Source organism: Hyla sarda, chromosome 12 (assembly GCF_029499605.1).
Source record: "Hyla sarda isolate aHylSar1 chromosome 12, aHylSar1.hap1, whole genome shotgun sequence".
Taxonomy (NCBI): Eukaryota; Metazoa; Chordata; class Amphibia; order Anura; family Hylidae; genus Hyla; species Hyla sarda.
Window position 1 is genome coordinate 2,136,437 of NC_079200.1, and position 23,500 is coordinate 2,159,936.

The following is a 23,500-nucleotide window of genomic DNA, read 5'->3' on the forward strand; positions in this document are numbered from 1 at the left end:
AGCAGGAGGAGCTGAGCAGATGATATATACAATACAGTATAATCTGCAGGTAACATGTTATAGAGCAGGAGGAGCTGAGCAGATTCTATATACAATACAGTACAATCTGCAGGTAACATGTTATAGAGCAGGAGGAGCTGAACAGATGATATATACAATACAGTACAATCTGCAGGAAACATGTTATAGAGCAGAAGGAGCTGAGCAGATGATATATACAATACAGTACAATCTGCAGGAAACATGTTATAGAGCAGGAGGAGCTGAGCAGATGATATATACAATACAGTACAATCTGCAGGAAACATCTTATAGAGCAGGAGCTGAGCAGATGATATATACAATACAGTACAATCTGCAGGAAACATGTTTTAGAGCAGGAGGAGCTGAGCAGATGATATATACAATACGGTACAATCTGCAGGTAACATGTTATAGAGCAGGAGGAGCTGAGCAGATGATAAATACAATACACTACAATCTGCAGGTATCATGTTATAGATCAGGAGGAGCTGAACAGAAGATATATACAATACAGTACAATCTGCAGGTATCATATTATAGAGCAGGAGGAGCTGAGCAGATGATAAATACAATACACTACAATCTGCAGGTAACATGTTATAGAGCAGGAGGAGCTGAGCAGATGATATATATACAATACAGTACATTCTGCAGGTAACATGTTATAGAGCAGGAGGAGCTGAGCAGATGATATATACAATACAGAAAAATCTGCAGGTAACATGTTATAGAGCAGGAGGAGCTGAGCAGATTATATATACAATACAGTATAATCTGCAGGTAACATGTTATAGAGCAGGAGGAGCTGAGCAGATTATATATACAATACAGTCCAATCTGCAGGTATCATGTTATAGAGCAGGAGGAGCTGAGCAGATGATATATACAATACAGTACAATCTGCAGGTATCATGTTATAAAGCAGGAGGAGCTGAGCAGATGATATATACAATACAGTACAATCTGCAGGTATCATGTTATAGAGCAGGAGGAGCTGAGCAGATGATATATACAATACAGTACAATCTGCAGGTAACATGTTATAGAGCAGGAGGAGCTGAGCAGATTATATATACAATACAGTATAATCTGCAGGTAACATGTTATAGAGCAGGAGGAGCTGAGCAGATGATATATACAATACAGTACAATCTGCAGGTATCATGTTATAGAGCAGGAGGAGCTGAGCAGATGATATATACAATACAGTACAATCTGCAGGTATCATGTTATAAAGCAGGAGGAGCTGAGCAGATGATATATACAATACAGTACAATCTGCAGGTATCATGTTATAGAGCAGGAGGAGCTGAGCAGATGATATATACAATACAGTACAATTTGCAGGTAACATGTTATAGAGCAGGAGGAGCTGAGCAGATTTTATATACAATACAGTATAATCTGCAGGTAACATGTTATAGAGCAGGAGGAGCTGAGCAAATGATATATATACAATACAGTACAATCTGCAGGTAACATGTTATAGAGCAGGAGGAGCTGAGCAGATAATATATACAATACAGTACAATCTGCAGGTAACATGTTATAGAGCAGGAGGAGCTGAGCAGATGATACATACACAATACAGTACAATCTGCAGGTAACATGTTATAGAGCAGGAGGAGCTGAGCAGATTATATATACAATACAGTATAATCTGCAGGTAACATGTTATAGAGCAGGAGGAGCTGAGCAGATGATATATACAATACAGTACAATCTGCAGGTATCATGTTATAGAGCAGGAGGAGCTGAGCAGATGATATATACAATACAGTACAATCTGCAGGAAACATGTTATAGAGCAGGAGGAGCTGAGCAGATGATATATACAATACAGTACAATCTGCAGGAAACATGTTATAGAGCAGGAGGAGCTGAGCAGATGATATATACAATACAGTACAATCTACAGGTAACATGTTATAGAGCAGGAGGAGCTGAGCAGATGATATATATAATACAGTACAATCTGCAGGTAACATGTTATAGAGCAGGAGGAGCTGAGCAGATAATATATACAATACAGTACAATCTGCAGGCAACATGTTATAGAGCAGGAGGAGCTGAGCAGATGATGAAATGTCATCTGTTCGGAAGAACATTGTTGTGGCGGATGACGGGGAGTCTTCTCTATTCTGTGGTCTTCAATCGTGGTGCAGGATCCCACTGAAAACAATAGGATTTTGCGAGCTCAGAACTTCTGCGGTGTGAACATAGACTTAATGATTCAGTGTTTTTGGACGTGGACACCTGTCTTGAGTACATCAATAAGAAGTGCCCCCGCCCCTCGATGTTCATGTCTCTTAGTAATGGGAACCTGTCATCAGATTTTACCATATATACTGCGTGGTAAAATCATCTTCCCTACCTACCTGGGAGACATTCCTGCCAACAGTGACAGAGAAGATATGAAGTTTGAAAGGTGTCCCTGCTGGCTCATAAGTAGTCAACTGGGCAGGAGCCATCCTCTCCTAGTCCCTCCTTCTCGGGCTGTAATTACGCCCCCTCAGCATGATTGACAGCCCTCGTCACCACTCTGTTTCCTAAGCAGACGGAGCAGGTCGGGACTAGCAGAGGATGGCTCCCTCCCAGGGAACTACTTACAGGCTGGCGGGGACACCTTTCAAACTTTATATCCTCACGATGGTTTCCAGCACGAACATCTGCCGTGTATGGTCAGGAAGATATCCGTATAACGGGTTTAATTATTTGTTACAGTGTATAACACCGTGTTGCCTACAAACTGCTCCTTCCTTTGTGGTCAGTATGGAACACCTAGGGCTGCGCGGTATGGCCAAATATGTGTATCGCAGTATTTTTGTAACTTACGGCGGTTTCACGGTATATAACGGTATCCCCCCCCAAAATTTTTTTTTTTATTATTAGCGCTGCGCTGTCCCCATTGGGGTAAATACTCACATCACCAGCAAGCGCTGCCCTCCTCGTCCTTCTGTATGTTGCGGCGGCCGGCGCAGACACTCTATAGCTGTATCCCTGTGCCCGGGCTGCGAAAGGTAAACAAAAAATAAACTTTACCGCATGTTCCCACGTCGGCCTTACGCTCTTCCCTGGGACGTGAACGTCGGACAGCCGTCAGCCTATCACCGGCCGCATCAATGTTCCGCCTCGGCCAGTGATAGGCTGAGCCCACTGTCATGTAAGAGGCCGGCATCATACATAACATGGCTGCGGCCGGTGATAGGCTGAGCCCACTGTCATGTAAGAGGCCGGCATCATACATAACATGGCTGCGGCCGGTGATAGGCTGAGCCCACTGTCATGTAAGAGGCCGGCATCATACATAACATGGCTGCGGCCGGTGATAGGCTGACGGCTGTCCGACGTTCCATTCCCTAGGAAGCGGGTCTGCACCGACGGGGAAGGTGAGTTAAAGGGGTACTCCACTGTAAAACATTTTTTTTTTAATTAACTGGTGCCAGAAAGTTAAACAGATTTGTAAATTACTTCTATTAAAAAAATCTTAATCCTTCCAGTACCTTTTAGGGTCTGTATACTACAGAAGAAATGCTTTTCTTTTTGGATTTCTCTGATGTCACACCCACAGTGCTCTCTGCTGACACCTCTGTCCATATTAGGAACTGTCCAGAGTAGGAGCAAATACCCATAGAAAACCTCACCTGCTCTGGACAGTTCTTGGCATGGACAGAGGTGTCAGCAGAGAGCACTGTGGTCAGGCAGAAAGGAAATTCAAAAAGGAAAGAACTTCCTGTGGAGCATACAGCAGCTGATAAGTACTGGAAGCATTAAGATTTTTGAATAGAAGTAATTTACAAATCTGTTTAACTTTCTGGCACCAGTTGAAAAAAGAAAATAATAAAAAAGGGGTTTTCTAGTGGAGTACCCCTTTAAAGTTTATTTTGTTTACCATTTGCAGCCTGGGCATAGGGATAGAGTATAGAGCAGTGGTCTTCAACCTGCGGACCTCCAGATGTTGCTAAAACTACAACTCCCAGCATGCCCGGACAGCCGTTGGCTGTCCGGGCATGCTGGGAGTTGTAGTTTTGCAACATCTGGAGGTTGAAGACCACTGGTATAGAGTGTCAGCTCCGGCGGCCACAACAAACAGGAGGACGAGGTGGGCAGCGCTTGCGGGCGACATATGTGAGTATTTACCCCGATGGGGACAGCGCAGCACTGGGCTAATAATTGGAGGGGGGCAGAACAGCGTTCGCGGGTCACATATGATTCGTTCCCCAATGTGGTTCGTTCCCCAATTCATTCCCGAGGGGGAGGGGCCAAACCGGTATTGCGGTATGGGTTAAAATTCATATCGTGCAGCCCTAGGAACACCCCTTTAACCCTATAAGGATCCCCAGAGTTTTTCATAGACTTTAATACAATCTCACATTATATATTAATAATCACTGACACCAAATATTCACTTTCCTTTTCCAATTTAATCGGCAAAAAAAAAAATATATATATATCAGTCATGTCAGTAAATGGACCGCAATCTGTCACCGCACAATAAATAATGACAAATAGACTTATAATACACAGCACCCTTGTAGAAGTAACGGGGGAGAAATCACTGTAAGAACCGGTCCAGCTTCTTCTGGATGTTGTCGAAGGAATACTTCCCCATGTAGTCGATACGACCTTCCTCCCAGTTCCGGCGCTCTTCGTCGGTTCTCAGCGCTTCTTCGGCTTCTTGGATGGATAATTCCGAAACAGACTTGGAGAGGTGAGGCTGAGCGAGAAAAGGCGACAAGAAGAAGAAATAGTTACATATTAAAATATTTTAAATGTTTTCAATCCACCTTGTCCTTAAAAGGTAAATCAAGGCTTCCCTATATTCTCATACCTTGGTGCAGTGGTCTACAAACTGCAGCCCTCCAGCTTTTGCAAAACTAGAACTCCCAGCATGCTCAGACAGCCAAGAGCCTGTCTGTCCCCTCTAGAGGCCCCACACTGTCTCTGAAAGGTAAACCAAGGCTTCCCTCTCATGTTATTCCTTAGTGGAGTAGTTTTTAAATTGTGTCCATCCAGCTCTTGCAAAACTACAACTCCGGGCATGTTCAGACAGCCAAAAGCCTGTCTGCCTCCTCTAGAGGATCCACACTGTCCCTGAAAGGTAAATCAAGGCTTCCCTCTCATGCTATTCCTTAGTGGAGTAGTTTTTAAATTGCGTCCCTCCAGCTCTTGCAAAACTACAACTCCGGGCATGTTCAGACAGCCAAAAGCCAGTCTGCCTCCTCTAGAGGATCCACACTGTCCCAGAAAGGTAAATCAAGGCTTCCCTCTCATCTTATTCCTTAGTGGAGTAGTTTTTAAATTGCGGCCCTCCAGCTGTTGCAAAACTACAACTCCCAGCATGCTCAGACAGCCAAAAGCTTGTCTGCCTCTTCTAGGGGATCCACACTGTCGCTGAAAGGTAAATCAAGGCTTCCCTCTCATCTTATTCCTTAGTGGAGTAGTTCTCTGATCTCTGCATCCCCCTCCCCTGCATCACACCCCACCCCCTCCATTCATGTCTACGTGAGGGAGCGTAACGGCTGTGTACACAGCCGTCACCCCTCCTCCCGTAGACATGAATGGAAGGGGCGTGGCGTCACGAACATAGAAGCGACAGGAGATCCCGGCGCCCGAACTCCCGCGATCAGACATCTCATCCCCTATGCTTTCAATGGGGATAAAATGTCTAGGGGCGGAGTACCCTTTTAAATATCACAGTTGGATAAATTTTGCCACCCACGTAAAAAGACTTGCTTAAATGGTACACTGTCACTTTAAAAAAATTATATATATTTTTTTTTCTTCTCAAAAATGTTTTTCTGGTCGGGATCCAAATGTTCAGACCCCGGCCGATCAAAGCTTTTGACATGTCTGTAGGACAGTGTTTCCCAACCAGTGTGCCTGTTTGCCTCCTCCAGAAGATCCACACTGTCCCTGAAAGGTAAATCAAGGCTTCCCTCTCATTACTTAGTGGAGTAGTCTTTAAACTGTGGCCCTTCAACTGTTGCAAAACTACAACTCCCAGCATGCCAGGACAGCCAAAGACCTGTCTACCTCCTCCAGAGGATCCACACTGTCCCTGAAAGTTAAATCATGGCTTCCCTCTCATTCCTTAGTGGAGTAGTCTTTAAACTGTGGCCCTTCAACTGTTGCAAAACTACAACTCCCAGCGTGCCAGGACAGCCAAAGGCCTGTCTACCTCCTCCAGAGGATCCCCTCTGTCCCTGAAAGGTAAATCAATGCTTCACTCTCACCTCAGCAGCCTTTGGCTGTCTGGACATGCTGGGAGTTGTATTTTTGCAACAGCTGGAGGCACTATAGTTGTGAAACACTGTCCTAGTCAAAAGTTTTTTTTTTTTTTTGGGGGGGGGGGGGGGGTAAGTGACAGGCACCAGTGGGACAAGCCGGCTCTCCACTGACGGCAACGCATTTCCATGCGGATGTTCTTTCTTTCTTTCGGCAACGTCTGGGATCCGGAATAACCACGACAGAACATTCGCCACAGAAATTCTAGTGTGTGAATGGCGAAGCAGAATCCCATTGGGTACAATAGGAAGCTGCTGCACCGGATTTTTCCCAGCAGAATTCCGCTCCTTAATATGTAGGACACTAAAAATCATTTTTAGGGTAGGTTCATCCTAAGATTGTGCCGAAGATCGGATACTGACATATAATGGGAGCGGCGGACCCATTGAGTCACCCAGAGACCTCTGCGCTATTTTAAAGGAGTATTCCGGCCAAATACATCTTATCCCCTATATAAAGGATAGGGGATAAGATGTCTGACTGCGCGGGTGCCACTCCGTGCTGGATGACTGGTAACTACAGCCGCCACGCCCCCTCCATTCATGTCTATGGGAGGGGGCGTGGCGGCTACGTAGTAGCCGCCACGCCCCCTTCCCATAGACACGAATGGAGGGGATGTGGCGTTAAGTCACAAGGGGGCGTGGCGTGACGTCACGTCTCCAGTCCCGGAAACAGAGAAGTTTCCAGGACAGCGAAAGCCCTGTCTGCCTCCCCCAGAGGATCCACACTGTCCCTGAAAGGTAAATCAATGCTTCCCTCTCATCTCAGCAGCCTTTGGCATTCTGGACATGCTGGGAGTATAGGTGATAAGATATATTTGGCCGGAATACCCCTTTAACAGTGCAGGAGAAAGCAATAGGGTCCGCTGCTCCGGTTAACAGGATACGGAACGTAGTGTGAACCTATAGATTATGGCTTCAATGAATGGTGCGGTGTACCCCCATAATATGTCATGACATGTATAGGAGTATTAATGCTGCGTAACATAAACATATTTTATCTCATGGTGTTACGGTATAAAAAAGAAAAAAAGAGATTACAATGGATAAAGCAAAGGATAATTACAATGAAGGGGTTAAATACGGAATTTCTTTGTGATTCTGAAGGTGAAGACAAATTAAAATGATCTAAATAGATAGAGGGGGCGCAGAAGAAGGGGGTGAGGGCGGAGATGGAAATACCATATGGACGGAGTCTTGGGTTACAGGCTCAGGGCCGGAGGGGAGACGGTCTTCATCATGGCGGGGGTCAGCAGGCGGCTCAGAGCTACAACCGGGCGGCTGGAAAGACACAACCTACATGTAATGACCTATATAACATACATCAGGGGGCGGAGACACCATCTGGTATGACCTCTGCATGGTCCATACACCCGCCATCTTGTCCGTATCGAGGATTGCAGTTCTTCAGCTATGCGCATTCTCTTCCTGCTCTGTGCAATGTGACCGAGACCAATACAAGTCTATGGGTGACTGACAATACAAGTCTATGGGTGACCGAGACCAATACAAGTCTATGGGTGACTTACAATACAAGTCTATGGGTGACTGACAATACAAGTCTATGGGTGACTTACAATACAAGTCTATGGGTGACTGACAATACAAGTCTATGGGTGACTGACAATACAAGTCTATGGGTGACTGACAATACAAGTCTATGGGTGACTGACAATACAAGTCTATGGGTGACTTACAATACAAGTCTATGGGTGACTGACAATACAAGTCTATGGGTGACTTACAATACAAGTCTATGGGTGACTTACAATACAAGTCTATGGGTGACTGACAATACAAGTCTATGGGTGACTTACAATACAAGTCTATGGGTGACTTACAATACAAGTCTATGGGTGACTGACAATACAAGTCTATGGGTGACTGACAATACAAGTCTATGGGTGACTGACAATACAAGTCTATGGGTGACTGACAATACAAGTCTATGGGTGACTGACAATACAAGTCTATGGGTGACTGACAATACAAGTCTATGGGTGACTGACAATACAAGTCTATGGGTGACTGACAATACAAGTCTATGGGTGACTTAAAATTCAAGTCTATGGGTGACTTACAATACAAGTCTATGGGTGACTTAAAATTCAAGTCTATGGGTGACTGACAATACAAGTCTATGGGTGACTGACAATACAAGTCTATGGGTGACTGACAATACAAGTCTATGGGTGACTGACAATACAAGTCTATGGGTGACTTACAATACAAGTCTATGGGTGACTGACAATACAAGTCTATGGGTGACTGACAATACAAGTCTATGGGTGACTGACAATACAAGTCTATGGGTGACTGACAATACAAGTCTATGGGTGACTGACAATACAAGTCTATGGGTGACTGACAATACAAGTCTATGGGTGACTTACAATACAAGTCTATGGGTGACTGACAATACAAGTCTATGGGTGACTTACAATACAAGTCTATGGGTGACTGACAATACAAGTCTATGGGTGACTGACAATACAAGTCTATGGGTGACTGACAATACAAGTCTATGGGTGACTGACAATACAAGTCTATCGGTGACTGACAATACAAGTCTATGGGTGACTGACAATACAAGTCTATGGGTGACTGACAATACAAGTCTATGGGTGACTGACAATACAAGTCTATGGGTGACTGACAATACAAGTCTATGGGTGACTGACAATACAAGTCTATGGGTGACTTACAATACAAGTCTATGGGTGACTGACAATACAAGTCTATGGGTGACTTACAATACAAGTCTATGGGTGACTGACAATACAAGTCTATGGGTGACTTACAATACAAGTCTATGGGTGACTGACAATACAAGTCTATGGGTGACTTACAATACAAGTCTATGGGTGACTGACAATACAAGTCTATGGGTGACTTACAATACAAGTCTATGGGTGACTGACAATACAAGTCTATGGGTGACTTACAATACAAGTCTATGGGTGACTGACAATACAAGTCTATGGGTGACTTACAATACAAGTCTATGGGTGACTGACAATACAAGTCTATGGGTGACTGACAATACAAGTCTATGGGTGACTGACAATACAAGTCTATGGGTGACTGACAATACAAGTCTATGGGTGACTGACAATACAAGTCTATGGGTGACTGACAATACAAGTCTATGGGTGACTGACAATACAAGTCTATGGGTGACTGACAATACAAGTCTATGGGTGACTTAAAATTCAAGTCTATGGGTGACTTACAATACAAGTCTATGGGTGACTTAAAATTCAAGTCTATGGGTGACTGACAATACAAGTCTATGGGTGACTGACAATACAAGTCTATGGGTGACTGACAATACAAGTCTATGGGTGACTGACAATACAAGTCTATGGGTGACTTACAATACAAGTCTATGGGTGACTGACAATACAAGTCTATGGGTGACTGACAATACAAGTCTATGGGTGACTGACAATACAAGTCTATGGGTGACTGACAATACAAGTCTATGGGTGACTGACAATACAAGTCTATGGGTGACTGACAATACAAGTCTATGGGTGACTTACAATACAAGTCTATGGGTGACTGACAATACAAGTCTATGGGTGACTTACAATACAAGTCTATGGGTGACTGACAATACAAGTCTATGGGTGACTGACAATACAAGTCTATGGGTGACTGACAATACAAGTCTATGGGTGACTGACAATACAAGTCTATCGGTGACTGACAATACAAGTCTATGGGTGACTGACAATACAAGTCTATGGGTGACTGACAATACAAGTCTATGGGTGACTGACAATACAAGTCTATGGGTGACTGACAATACAAGTCTATGGGTGACTGACAATACAAGTCTATGGGTGACTTACAATACAAGTCTATGGGTGACTGACAATACAAGTCTATGGGTGACTTACAATACAAGTCTATGGGTGACTGACAATACAAGTCTATGGGTGACTTACAATACAAGTCTATGGGTGACTGACAATACAAGTCTATGGGTGACTTACAATACAAGTCTATGGGTGACTGACAATACAAGTCTATGGGTGACTTACAATACAAGTCTATGGGTGACTGACAATACAAGTCTATGGGTGACTTACAATACAAGTCTATGGGTGACTGACAATACAAGTCTATGGGTGACTTACAATACAAGTCTATGGGTGACTGACAATACAAGTCTATGGGTGACTTACAATACAAGTCTATGGGTGACTTACAATACAAGTCTATGGGTGACTTACAATACAAGTCTATGGGTGACTTACAATACAAGTCTATGGGTGACTTACTATACAAGTCTGTGGGTAACTGACAATACAAAAGTCTATGGGTGACTGACAATACAAGTCTATGGGTGACTTACAATACAAGTCTATGGGTGACTTACAATACAAGTCTATGGGTGACTGACAATACAAGTCTATGGGTGACTGACAATACAAGTCTATGGGTGACTGACAATACAAGTCTATGGGTGACTTACAATACAAGTCTATGGGTGACTAACAATACAAGTCTATGGGTGACTTACAATACAAGTCTATGGGTGACTGACAATACAAGTCTATGGGTGACTGACAATACAAGTCTATGGGTGACTTACAATACAAGTCTATGGGTGACTGACAATACAAGTCTATGGGTGACTGACAATACAAGTCTATGGGTGACTGACAATACAAGTCTATGGGTGACTGACAATACAAGTCTATGGGTGACTGACAATACAAGTCTATGGGTGACTGACAATACAAGTCTATGGGTGACTAACAATACAAGTCTATGGGTGACTGACAATACAAGTCTATGGGTGACTGACAATACAAGTCTATGGGTGACTTACAATACAAGTCTATGGGTGACTGACAATACAAGTCTATGGGTGACTTACAATACAAGTCTATGGGTGACTGACAATACAAGTCTATGGGTGACTGACAATACAAGTCTATAGGTGACTGACAATACAAGTCTATGGGTGACTGACAATACAAGTCTATGGGTGACTGACAATACAAGTCTATGGGTGACTGACAATACAAGTCTATGGGTGACTGACAATACAAGTCTATGGGTGACTGACAATACAAGTCTATGGGTGACTGACAATACAAGTCTATGGGTGACTTACAATACAAGTCTATGGGTGACTTAAAATTCAAGTCTATGGGTGACTCACAATACAAGTCTATGGGTGACTTAAAATTCAAGTCTATGGGTGACTTACAATACAAGTCTATGGGTGACTGACAATACAAGTCTATGGGTGACTGACAATACAAGTCTATGGGTGACTGACAATACAAGTCTATGGGTGACTGACAATACAAGTCTATGGGTGACTGACAATACAAGTCTAAGGGTGACTGACAATACAAGTCTATGGGTGACTTACAATACAAGTCTATGGGTGACTTACAATACAAGTCTATGGGTGACTGACAATACATGTAACAAAACTGTTGCCAATCAATATAATACTGTACATAATTGTTGCGATGATTACAAACAATATAAGTGAGTGCAAAAAACTTAATGTAATACAAAAAATACCATAACTTACACATGAGTTCCCGGGATTGTCTGAATGAGCCTCCTCGGAGCCGTCCACGGACACGTTCTCATTTTTCATCTGAAGTTCAATTCTTCCAAACTGATGCTGTAGGGGAAAAAATGGTGCACCTTGGTAAATGGTCCCTGTAGTTTCAGGAAACTCTGTAATATATATATATATATATATATATATATATATATATAATAAGAGCTTTATTTACAGCTTAGACATTCACTACTGCTCTATAATGCCCTCCATACTGCTGCACCTGCCTACCATAAGAATGAAACAATGGCAAGAGTCGTCAGTGAGTCTGTTTGTGCTAGTTCCACAAAAAATATCCGGAAAAGAGAGTAAAGACCGGCACATACAAAACTTGGAGTAGAGGGTAATCACGGACCAGGATCCAACAAAGGACCATTTAGAGTCAGGACACCGGTGGTGGAAAGTCGCGGGTAGACGTGTAAAATGCTTTTAGTAGAGAATAAAAAGCAGACTGCACTCACCATCCATCTTTATTGGGGAAGATAAAGCATTACGACTTCAGCAGGGAGGAGCATTCAGGGCAGGGGTGTACAGCACAGAACTGTTTTGCGTGACTCGCGCTCTTACACAAGTGTGAGTGTCAGCTTGTGGAAGCGCGCGACTTGCGCAAAACAGTTCTGTCCTGTACACCCCTGCCCTGAATGCTCTCCCTGCTGAAGTCGTAATGCTTTATCTTCCCCAATAAAGCTTTGTGATGGATGGTGAGTGCAGTCTGTTTTTTATTCTCTACTAAAAGCATTTCCAACAAAAAATATATCAACCTTACAATACATAAGTTCTCTATCACTACCACAACCCCGTCTGCCGACTGCTACTGCAACTAAAGGCCAAAAATGTCCTGTTCTTCAAAGGGTTAAAGTAAACCTGTCATAAATGAAAAAACGTTTGACAAGTCAAAAATTCTGATCGATCGGGTTCTCAGTGCTGACACCCCCACCGATCAGAAGCAACTCACTCTGCTGCTCGCGTCATCTCCGTCCTGCGACCTATTATAAGTCTATGGAGCCGCCTAGAGAAGCAGGATGAAGATCGATGCAAGCTGGAGAGTGAAGCACTAAAGCATGGGCTTCTCCCAGCTCACTCTGCTGATCCGGGTGGTCTGATGAGTCTCACAAAACCCCCCTAATGCATTAGATGCTGTGATCAGTATTGATCACGGCATCTGAAGGGTTAATGGCGGAAATCAGAATAATCACTGATGTCCGCCATTAGCGGCGGGGCCCCAGCTTCTCTTATCAGCGGCCATCTTGGCCCGGTGGCTGTGTGCTTAGTACCAGGGTATGTACATGCCGTGTCCTCTAGGGTTTAATCTTGCCGAACATTATATGGATTTACCTTATCTGCGCTGTCAAGCTCCTCTTGTTCCGTCAATAAAGGTAAAATATCAGAAATGTAAACCTCCCACCAATGGACAAGGAATAAGAGGTGCTGGTGTCCATTTAGTGATTCCTCCTCTACGATCCATTTGGTTTGGGGGTTATATTTACAGTTCCAAGGCTTCGGGGTCCCTATAAAGTGAACAACCTTTGCATCTGACCCAAACCTGTAATAAAGACATATGCAGCAAGAGATATACTTTTTTTTTCCATTATTACAGTCAGTTAAAGGGGTATTCCAGGCCCAAACTTTTTTTTTATATATCAACTGGCTCCGGAAAGTTAAACAGATTTGTAAATTACTTCTATTAAAAAATCTTAATCCTTCCAATAGTTATTGGCTTCTGAAGTTGAGTTGCTGTTTTCTGTCTAACTGCTCTCTGATGACTCACGTCCCGGGAGCTGTGCAGCTCCTATGGGGATATTCTCCCATCATGCGCAGCTCCCGGGATGTGACATCATCATTGAGCAGTTAGACAGAAAACTTCAGAAGCTAATAACTATTGGAAGGATTAAGATTTTTTAATAGAAGTAATTTACAAATCTAAAAAATAAGGTGCAGCTCACAACAGAAGGACCGAGGCAGTTGAAGCTAAGGCCGGACCCCACCGGCAACAATAATGTAAATTAATAAAAACCTATAGCTTATGCCTCTAGGACCTCACCAATGGTGCATAATGGTGTGGACAAAGATAGATGTAACAGCGTTTATTCAAAAATTGCTTTTAATTCAGATATAAAATGTAATATATATATAAATAAAATAGTAGCAAAATATCACATTACACTGGCATTAATCTAATGAAAATCTTACTGGGCCCTAGTGAGGTATCAAAGAATGTGTGAATTAATATTTAAATAAGTCCATGAATCTGCAGCTAAAAAAATATAAAAATAAAAATACCAATAAAAAAAATAATTCCGTAAAAAATGTATGGATTTGTGACAAAATGATTGTAACATAAAGTCAATGAAAAAATTAATAAAAAAGTTGATGAATGAATGATACGGAGTATCTCTCACCACTGCTTCTGGCTTGATCTGTTGTAGTAGATGGGTCGCAGCCTTATATTCCTCATGTGCCCCAATGAGTGGAAGGGGGGCACAGATTGATAGATCTCCCTTAGCAGCCCCGTTGGCAAGGGGGCGCAAATAGATGTTGCGTATCGTGAGCTCCGATGGCAGGGGAGCAAGCGGCAGTTGCAGCGCTCAGGACCGGCTTAGCACAGATGGCACTAGTCTGGCACTCCAGCAGGAGTGTCAGTCGGCTCGGGTGCGACAACGGGTCTGCTGGTGATGGTATTCCGGGAGCAATGGAAGGTCTGGGATTGGCGTCCCACGTGGAGGCAGAAGATAAGGCTATGAGATGCAATGGATGGTAAGGTTACAGCCAGGCAGGGCGGAGTAGAACAGGTTTAACTCCTCTGTTGCCGAGGTATTTGCAGATGGACGCTGATGATGACTTTGTGAATAGTGCCAGATTTCTAAACGCGTTTCGGGGTACTGGGAAACAAAGACCTCCGACCCCTTCCTCAGTAGAAATGTGTATACCTATACACATCTGTGCCCCCCTTCCACTCATTGGGGCACATGAGGAATATAAGGCTGCGACCCATCTACTACAACAGATCAAACCAGAAGCAGTGGTGAGAGATACTCCGTATCATTCATTCATCAACTTTTTTATTAATTTTTTCATTGACTTTATGTTACAATCATTTTGTCACAAATCCATACATTTTTTACGGAATTATTTTTTTTATTGGTATTTTTATTTTTATATTTTTTTAGCTGCAGATTCATGGACTTATTTAAATATTAATTCACACATTCTTTGATACCTCACTAGGGCCCAGTAAGATTTTCATTAGATTAATGCCAGTGTAATGTGATATTTTGCTACTATTTTATTTATATATATATTACATTTTATATCTGAATTAAAAGCAATTTTTGAATAAACGCTGTTACATCTTTCTTTGTCCACACCATTATGCACCATTGGTGAGGTCCTAGAGGCATAAGCTATAGGTTTTTATTAATTTACAAATCTGTTTAACTTTCCGGAGCCAGTTGATATATAAAAAAAAGTTTTTGCCTGGAATACCCCTTTAATGTCCCAGTAAGATTCTGTAGGGAAATTTTAAGAGCATAAAGGATTAAAGGAATTATCCAGGGTAAAAATACAACCTGTGTACAGCGTCAAATAGTATAATAAAGCAACTTACTAATATAATGTTATTAGCCATAATGCATAAATCTTCTGTATCAGCTGTACTGCCTGGCTTGTAGCTGTGACATCACATCTCCCTCCCTGTTCTCCTCTCCCCTCCTGACTGCTCACTGGTCTCCAGTAATGTGAACAGGGGAGCTTGTATTACTGCTCATTAGATTTATATTGAATTTAGATAAGGCAGCAATGAGCCTGAAACTACTGTAACTGAGAAAGACTTCCTGCTGCCTTATCTAATGGGTCATAAATCTAATGCTCAGTAATAACCCTTCACATCACTGGTCTCATCCTGAACAGACAGGAGGGAAGCAATAGACTGCTTTGACAGACCTGTATGTGTATGTGACATCACAGCTACAAGGGCAAGAGCAAAGCTGATTTGGAGAGATCTGTGCAATATGGATAACAACATTATATGTTGCTTCTTTATACTTTTTGACACCTTACACAGGTTGTTCCATTCTCTGGACAACCCTTTAAACCTGTAGATTTAAAAATGAAAGCAATTGAACGAATGAACCTGGATCCCCCCGCTGACAGTTGTGCAGAGGGTCCTAAACAGGATGGAGCCCAGCGGCAGTGTGAACGAGCCTTTACCTGAAGCTCCGGCTCCCCCTGAATAACTCAGTTACATGCAGTTTGATCTCTGTACTTACTGTTTAAATGCAGGAATATAAGTGTAAACGGAACAAATGCTCAGGTTATAGATGAACGGTAAATGTTTGCTGATGTCTGATGTCGCCCAGTTACTGAAGAAGCTGTTCAAGAGCCCCTGGTCACCACCTGCAGAGATTCAGGGAAAAACATAACTACCCCGGACAGTACGTGTGTCTGCGCTATTGTATATGGCTGTGCATTGACTTAAAAACAGAATAAAGTGGCCTTTGATGGCACTGTGTGAGTGCGCCCGGAGTCTATACCGAGACTTTTTGTACCATTACTGAATGATTTTTTATAGTATTCCTATGAACTGCAGCTTGATAATAAAAAAATCTAATAAGACTCAGATACGGCGGACATATTGGTTATCACCCTGCTTCACCACAGGACTGAAAAACTCTGTATTAAAACATAACCTTTAAAGGGGTATTCCGGCTTTATACCAAAAGGATAGGGGATAAGATGTATAATCGCAGGGGTCCTGCTGCTGGAGACCTCCACGGTCTAGGTGCAGCCCCCAGCATTCTGTGCAGGCCCTGACTCCGTGATAGGGACGCGATGTCATGGCCACACACCCTCAATTTATGTCTATGGGAGGGGGCGTGACGGCTGTCACGCCTCTCCCATAGACATCAATGGAGGGGGCAGGGCCGTGACATCACTAGGGGGGCGTGACTATGACATCACGTCACCGTCTCGGAGGCAGGGCCCGGAGCAGAATACTGGGGGCTACAGCGAGATCGGCGGGTCTACACCAGCGGCGGGACCCCTGCGATCATACATCTTATCCTTTGGATAGGGGATAAGATGTATAAAGCCGGTATACCCCTTTAATTAGCACATCTAAGGCTATGCTCACGCGGCGGAATGTCCATGCGGAATTCTGCCGGAATATTCCGCACGGACACTCCGCTGCAGCAGAGTCCCATTGATTTCAACGGGAGTCTGAGGCACTCTGCAAGACGGAATTTCCGCAGCAGAAACATCCGGCGCCCACAGAATGAATAGACATGTCTATGAGACGGCGCATTTCCGATCGGTCCTAGTGCCTGCTGGATTATTCAAATGTGCGGAATGTCTGAAAAACATGGCCATAAGATAGATAAACCAAATAAATCCTTCAAAGTAGGCAAAATACTGCCAGAAAAGTTAAGCCAATGATGCCATAATTATCTGCAACAAATATGATCCGATACACACTGGGGTTGTCAATGCAACAATAAGTCAGATACTGACACCAAGTGGACAATTTTCACTCTAGAAAATATTCCTGGTACCTAAAAGTGATATTTCTATCCAAACGTGTTTTCCCTCGCCAAAAGATGGTGGGCTTCATCATTGGACATAAGTCTCTATAAATTATTACTGATACTAATAATATCCCTAACCCAACATGTTTCCTCCCCCCAAAAAATTGTGGGCTTCATCAGGGGACATAAGACAGGATCCTACAAGACAGATGAAACAAAGTAGATGACATGGCAAAAAGGATGCATAAGACAACCATGGTATTAAAAAAAAAAAAAAAGGCTAATACCAAGGTTGGGCCTCTCACCCAGGTGCCCCTCAGATGAAATGGTAGGAGGGACGGGTTGAACAATGTGCACGTCCGCATGTCAGGTGATCAGTGTGCGTACGGCCATCACACTACAATGATGGAGAGATCCCGGAGATACCAGTGTGTATCAGATATTATACTTTGACTTCACTTTTTTGGCAGAATTTTAACCTATTTTAGAGGACTTTCTTGGCTTATCTATTAAAGGGGTACTCCACTGGCCAGGGTTCGGAACATGTAGTTCCAAACGCTATGTGCGCGCTGCGGGGGTCGGCGACACCCCTCCGTGACGTCAGGCCAAGCCCCTTCAATGCAAGTCTTAGACTTACATTGAGGGGGTGTGGCCTGACGTCATGAGAGGGCGTGGCTGAACCCTGCAGCGCAACCCTGCACTAAATGTTCCGAACGCTGGCCAGTGGAGTACCCCTTTAAAGTTTATGTTTCAATACCATAAATGTTTTTGTTGACCGTAGATGGAAATGTTCAGTATTATGTGAGACGGTACGGCACTGAATACGACCTTACCGTCAAAGCTGCCGTGGTCTTCTGCATACTGTAGAAGGCGGCCGAAAGTGTCCAGTGAAGGTCTGAAGACAAACACTCCGCTGTTAAAACAGTCGGGCCAACCGGAATCGGGAGCGGCGGAGAATTCTTCCCGGTCGAACAGTTCATCAATGTTACATAAAGCCTGATACACAAAGACATACACGGTAAGGTCTTCTGATATAACCTGGATGTCCCATGTGAACGTGCACTTACAATGGTGTCCGCATCCATGTACACGCACTTCGTATACTGGGTCAGAGTCCAGCACTGGATTTTGGTGAAGGTCACTCCGAGCTCTGGACGTCTCAGTAAAGACAACCGCACCAGATCGGCGCTGTCTAGAAGGTCCACCTCCAAAACCTCATCAAATACTTTACCAAGAATCGTCCTAAAATTAGAAAAATGTAGGGAAACTGAGCACTGATCACTGTTCGGTATTCTTCACGTATATTAAAGGAGTTCTCCAACCTAAGGCTTTAGTAATTACCAGTCATAGAGTAATGGACACATGCTTAGGTGGATCTGTGCTTGTGTTGGTGGTAAATGGCCGAGTCCTGTGTCCCCTATCACGCTGCTGCTTTGTTTGTGTGTACTGGCTATTTCCTGGTTCTGGGTCCTCCCTCCAACTACAATCCCCAGGATCTCTTGGTGTCTTATCTCCCTCCCACACATCAGCCACCCCACCCATTGCAGTACAGCTGAGCTCCCTTCCATGCTGTTCTCTGCTTAAAACTTAAATTCCCTGCAGCCCTGTGGAGAATGATCTCCCTCCCACTCAGCGGTTGCTCCACCCATTGGAGCACAGATATGCTCCCTTTCAACACTGGACTAGTGATGTAATGTCTCGGACCGCACTGCAACCTATGAAAGGCCCAGGACAACACTCATTTTGTATGCTAACTATACACCCCCTGAGACTTCCTCCAAAACTACTGCGATCAGGAATCGTAATGCCAGAAGTACCATAAATTTCTGGTACGACCTGGTTCACAATGCGAAATCTCCAGATGGAATTTTCGGCTGAGATCCCGCAGGTGGCGCTAGGACCACACATATTGCAGCCCGGCCTTAGACTTGCGGTTGGGCGAAGACACAAGTAGCCAGTGACCTGTCTTACCTCATACGAGGGGAGACTTGAGATGTTATCATCACCACCAACTTGCGGGATATTTCGTTGTTCTTTAAGGATTTCCCCAACACCAGTGCGCCCTGACAGTAGATGTCATTGGTGCAGAGGGTCACGTAGGCTTGGTCTGTGACTAAAAAATAAAGACAAGAGGACAAGGGATCAGATGCATGTTACTAAAAACTCCTGTAACTGGGTCATGTAATTACCAATCTATAAAACACCACACCCCAAATGTCCAGAGGATAAACCCCCGAATCATGGGGTACAAAACCACTTATGCAACAACCCCCCTATTTCCATTATTGCGCCTATATAAAAACTTCACTTTTATTATAATTTTATAAATCCATGGTACCAGTGGTATGTGCAGTTTATAACTTCAGCTTTATGTCCACTTTTATATATATATTGTCAAATAAAGTGACATAAAGCATAAAGCAATATGTATATAAAAGTGGACATAAAGCTGGAATTATAAACTGCACATACCTCTGAAGCCATGGATTTATAAAATTATAATAAAAGTAACGTTTTTATATAGGCACAATAATAGTAATAGGGTAGTTGTTGCATAGTAGGTTTTGTACCCCATGATTCAGGGAAAATAGAGACCATACAGCAGATTAGATAGTAGACAGGGAAGAGAGAATCCCTGGAAGACAGGGCAGAGAGAGTCTCTGGAGGACAGACCACACAGGCTGGAGATAGAGAGGAGAACAGATACAAGGCAGTCTACAGGGGGAATCATATAGGATGTGTACATGTATAGAGAGGAGAGCAGATACAAGGCAGTCTGCAAAGGGAATCATATAGGATGTGTACAGGTATAGAGAGAAGAACAGATACAAGGAAGTCTACAGGGAGAATCATATAGGATGTGTACAGGTATAGAGAGGAGAGCAGATACAAGGCAGTCTACAGGGGGATCATATAGGATGTGTACAGGTATAGAGAGGAGAGCAGATACAAGGCAGTCTACAGGGAGAATCATATAGGATGTGTACAGGTATAGAGAGGAGGGCATATACAAGGAAGTCTACAGGGAGAATCATATAGGACGTGGAAAGGTATAGAGAGGAGAGCAGATACAAGGCAGTCTACAGGGGGATCATATAGGATGTGTACAGGTATAGAGAGGAGGGCAGATACAAGGCAGTCTACAGGGGGAATCATATAGGATGTGTACAGGTATAGAGAGGAGGGCAGATACAAGGCATTCTACAGGGAGAATCATATAGGATGTGTACAGGTATTGAGAGGAGGGCAAATGGAAGGCAGTCTACAGGGGGAACTATACAGTATTCGTACAAGTATAGAGATGTGGGCAAATACAAGGCAGTCTACAGGGAGAATCATATAGGATGTTTACAGGTATAGAGAGGAGAGCAGATAGAAGGCAGTCTACAGGGAGAATCATATAGCATGTGTACAGGTATAGAGAGGAGGGCAAATAGAAGGCAGTCTACAGGGGAAATTATATAGGAGGTATAGAGAGGAGAGCAGATACAAGGCAGTCTGCAGGCGGAATCATATAGGATGTGTACAGGTATAGAGAGGAGGGCAGATACAAGGCAGTCTGCAGGGAGAATAATTTACGATGTGTACAGGTATAGAGAGGAGAGCAGATACAAGGCAGTCTACAGGGGGGAATCATATAGGATGTATACAGGTATAGAGAGGAGAGAAGATACGAGGCAGTCTACAGGGAGAATCATATAGGATGTGTATAGCTATAGAGAGTAGAGCAGATACAAGGCAGTCTGCAGGGAGAATCATATAGGATGTGTGCAGGTATAGAGAGGAGAGCATATACAAGGCAGTCTACAGGGAGAATCATATACGATGAGTACAGGTATAGAGAGGAGAGCAGAAACAAGGCATTCTGCAGGGAGAATCATGTAGGATGTGTATAGGTATAGAGAGGAGGGCAAATGGAAGGCAGTCTACAGGGGGAATTATATAGTATTTGTACAAGTATAGAGAGGTGGGCAAATACAAGGCAGTCTACAGGGAGAATCATATAGGATGTGTACAGGTAGAGAGGAGAGCAGATACAAGGCAGTCTACAGGGAGAATCATATAGCACGTGTACAGGTATAGAGAGGAGAGCAGATACAAGGCAGTATGCAGGGGGGAATCATATAGGATGTGTACAGGTATAGAGAGGAGAGCAGATACAAGGCAGTCTACAGAGGGAATCATATAGGATGTGTACAGGTATAGAGAGGAGAGCAGATACAAGGCAGTCTACAGAGGGAATCATATAGGATGTGTACAGGTATATAGAGGAGAGCAGATTCAAGGCTGTTTTCAGGGGGAATCAAAGGATGTGTACAGGTATAGAGAGGAGAGCAGATACAAGGCAGTCTACGGGGAGAATCATATAGGATGTGTACAGGTCTATAGAGGAGAGCAGATACAAGGCTGTTTTCAGGGGGAATCAAAGGATGTGTACAGGTATAGAGAGGAGAGCAGATACAAGGCAGTCTACAGGGCGAATCATATAGGATGTGTACAGGTATAAAGAGGAGGGCAGATACAAAGCAGTCTTCAGGGAGAATCATATAGGATGTGTACAGGTATAGAGAGGAGGGCAGATACAAGGCAGTCTACAGGGAGAATCATATAGGATGTGTACAGGTATAGAGAGAAGAGTGGATACATGCCAGTCTGCAGGGAAAATCATATAGGATGTGTACATATATAGAGAGGAGAGCAGATATAAGGCAGTCTGCAGGGAGAATCATCTAGAATGTGTACAGGTATAGAGAGGAGAGCAGATACAAGGCAGTCTACAGGGAGAATCATATAGGATGTGTACAGGTATAGAGAGGAGAGCAGATACAAGACAGTCTACAGGGGGATCATATAGGATGTGTACAGGTATATAGAGGAGAACGGATACAAGGCAGTCTACAGGGGGAATCATATAGGATGTGTACAGGTATATAGAGAGGAGAGCAGATACAATCATTTAGGATGTGTACAGGTACACAGAGAGGAGAGCAGATACAAGGCAGTCTACAGGGGGAATCATATAGGATGTGTACATGTATAGAGAGGAGAGAAGATACAAGGCAGTGTACAGGGAGAATCATATAGGATGTGTACAGGTATAGAGAGGAGAGCAGACACAAGACTACAGGGAGAATCATATAGGATGTGTACAGGTATAGAGAGGAGGGCAGATACAAGGCAGTCTACAGGGAGTGTCATAAAGCATGTGTACAGGTATAGAGAGGAGGGCAAATAGAAGGCAGTCTGCAGATAGAATCATATAGGATGTGTACAGGTATAGAGAGGAGAGCAGATACAAGGCAGTCTACAGGGGGGAATCATATAGGATGTGTACAGGTATAGAGAGGAGAGCAGATACAAGGCAGTCTGCAGGGGGGAATCATATAGGATGTGTACAGGTATAGAGAGGAGAGCAGATACAAGGCAGTCTGCAGGGGGGAATCATATAGGATGTGTACAGGTATAGATAGGAGAGCAGATACAAGGCAGTCTGCAGGGCAAATCCTATAGGATGCGTACAGGTATAGAGAGGACAGCAGATACAAGGCAGTCTGCAGGGAGAATCATATAGTATGTGTACAGGTATAGAGAGGAGAGAAGATACAAGGCAGTCTGCAGGGGGGAATCATATAGGATGTGTACAGGTATAGATAGGAGAGCAGATACAAGGCAGTCTGCAGGGGGGAATCATATAGGATGTGTACAGGTATAGAGAGGAGAGCAGATACAAGGCAGTCTGCAGGGCGAATCATATAGGATGTGTACAGGTATATAGAGGAGAGCAGATACAAGGCAGTCTAGAGGGCAAATCATATAGGATGTGAACAGGTATAGAGAGGAGAGAAGATACAAAGCAGTCTCTACAGGGGGAATCATATAGGATGTGTACAAGTATAGAGAGGAGAGAAGATACAAAGCAGTCTCTACAGGGAGAATCATATAGGATGTGTACAAGTATAGAGAGGAGAGCAGATACAAGGCAGTCTACAGGGGAATCATATAGGATGTGTACAACTATATAGAGGAGAGCAGATACAAGGCAGTCTACAGGGGGAACTATATAGGATGTG

General features: G+C 43.6%; 1 protein-coding gene across 10 annotated transcripts in view; it reads right to left on the reverse strand.

Annotated features, from left to right (window-relative positions):
- Window positions 1–4,428: 4,428 nt before the first annotated feature.
- Window positions 4,429–23,500, reverse strand: part of LOC130297000 (glycogenin-1-like) — a 45,350-nt gene continuing 26,278 nt past the window's right edge. For 9 of the 10 annotated variants that reach the window (XM_056549125.1, XM_056549131.1, XM_056549133.1 and 6 more), the window contains 8 exons: window positions 19,401–19,542; window positions 18,497–18,671; window positions 18,263–18,425; window positions 16,176–16,302; window positions 13,246–13,453; window positions 11,875–11,970; window positions 7,494–7,592; window positions 4,429–4,741 (listed from right to left, as the gene is read on the reverse strand). In XM_056549125.1, coding sequence (XP_056405100.1) covers window positions 4,580–4,741; window positions 7,494–7,592; window positions 11,875–11,970; window positions 13,246–13,453; window positions 16,176–16,302; window positions 18,263–18,425; window positions 18,497–18,671; window positions 19,401–19,542 — 1,172 coding nt within the window. In that variant the 3' untranslated portion in view covers window positions 4,429–4,579. The remainder of the gene's footprint in view (window positions 4,742–7,493; window positions 7,593–11,874; window positions 11,971–13,245; window positions 13,454–16,175; window positions 16,303–18,262; window positions 18,426–18,496; window positions 18,672–19,400; window positions 19,543–23,500) is intronic. The other variant, XM_056549126.1, reaches the window with a different exon arrangement.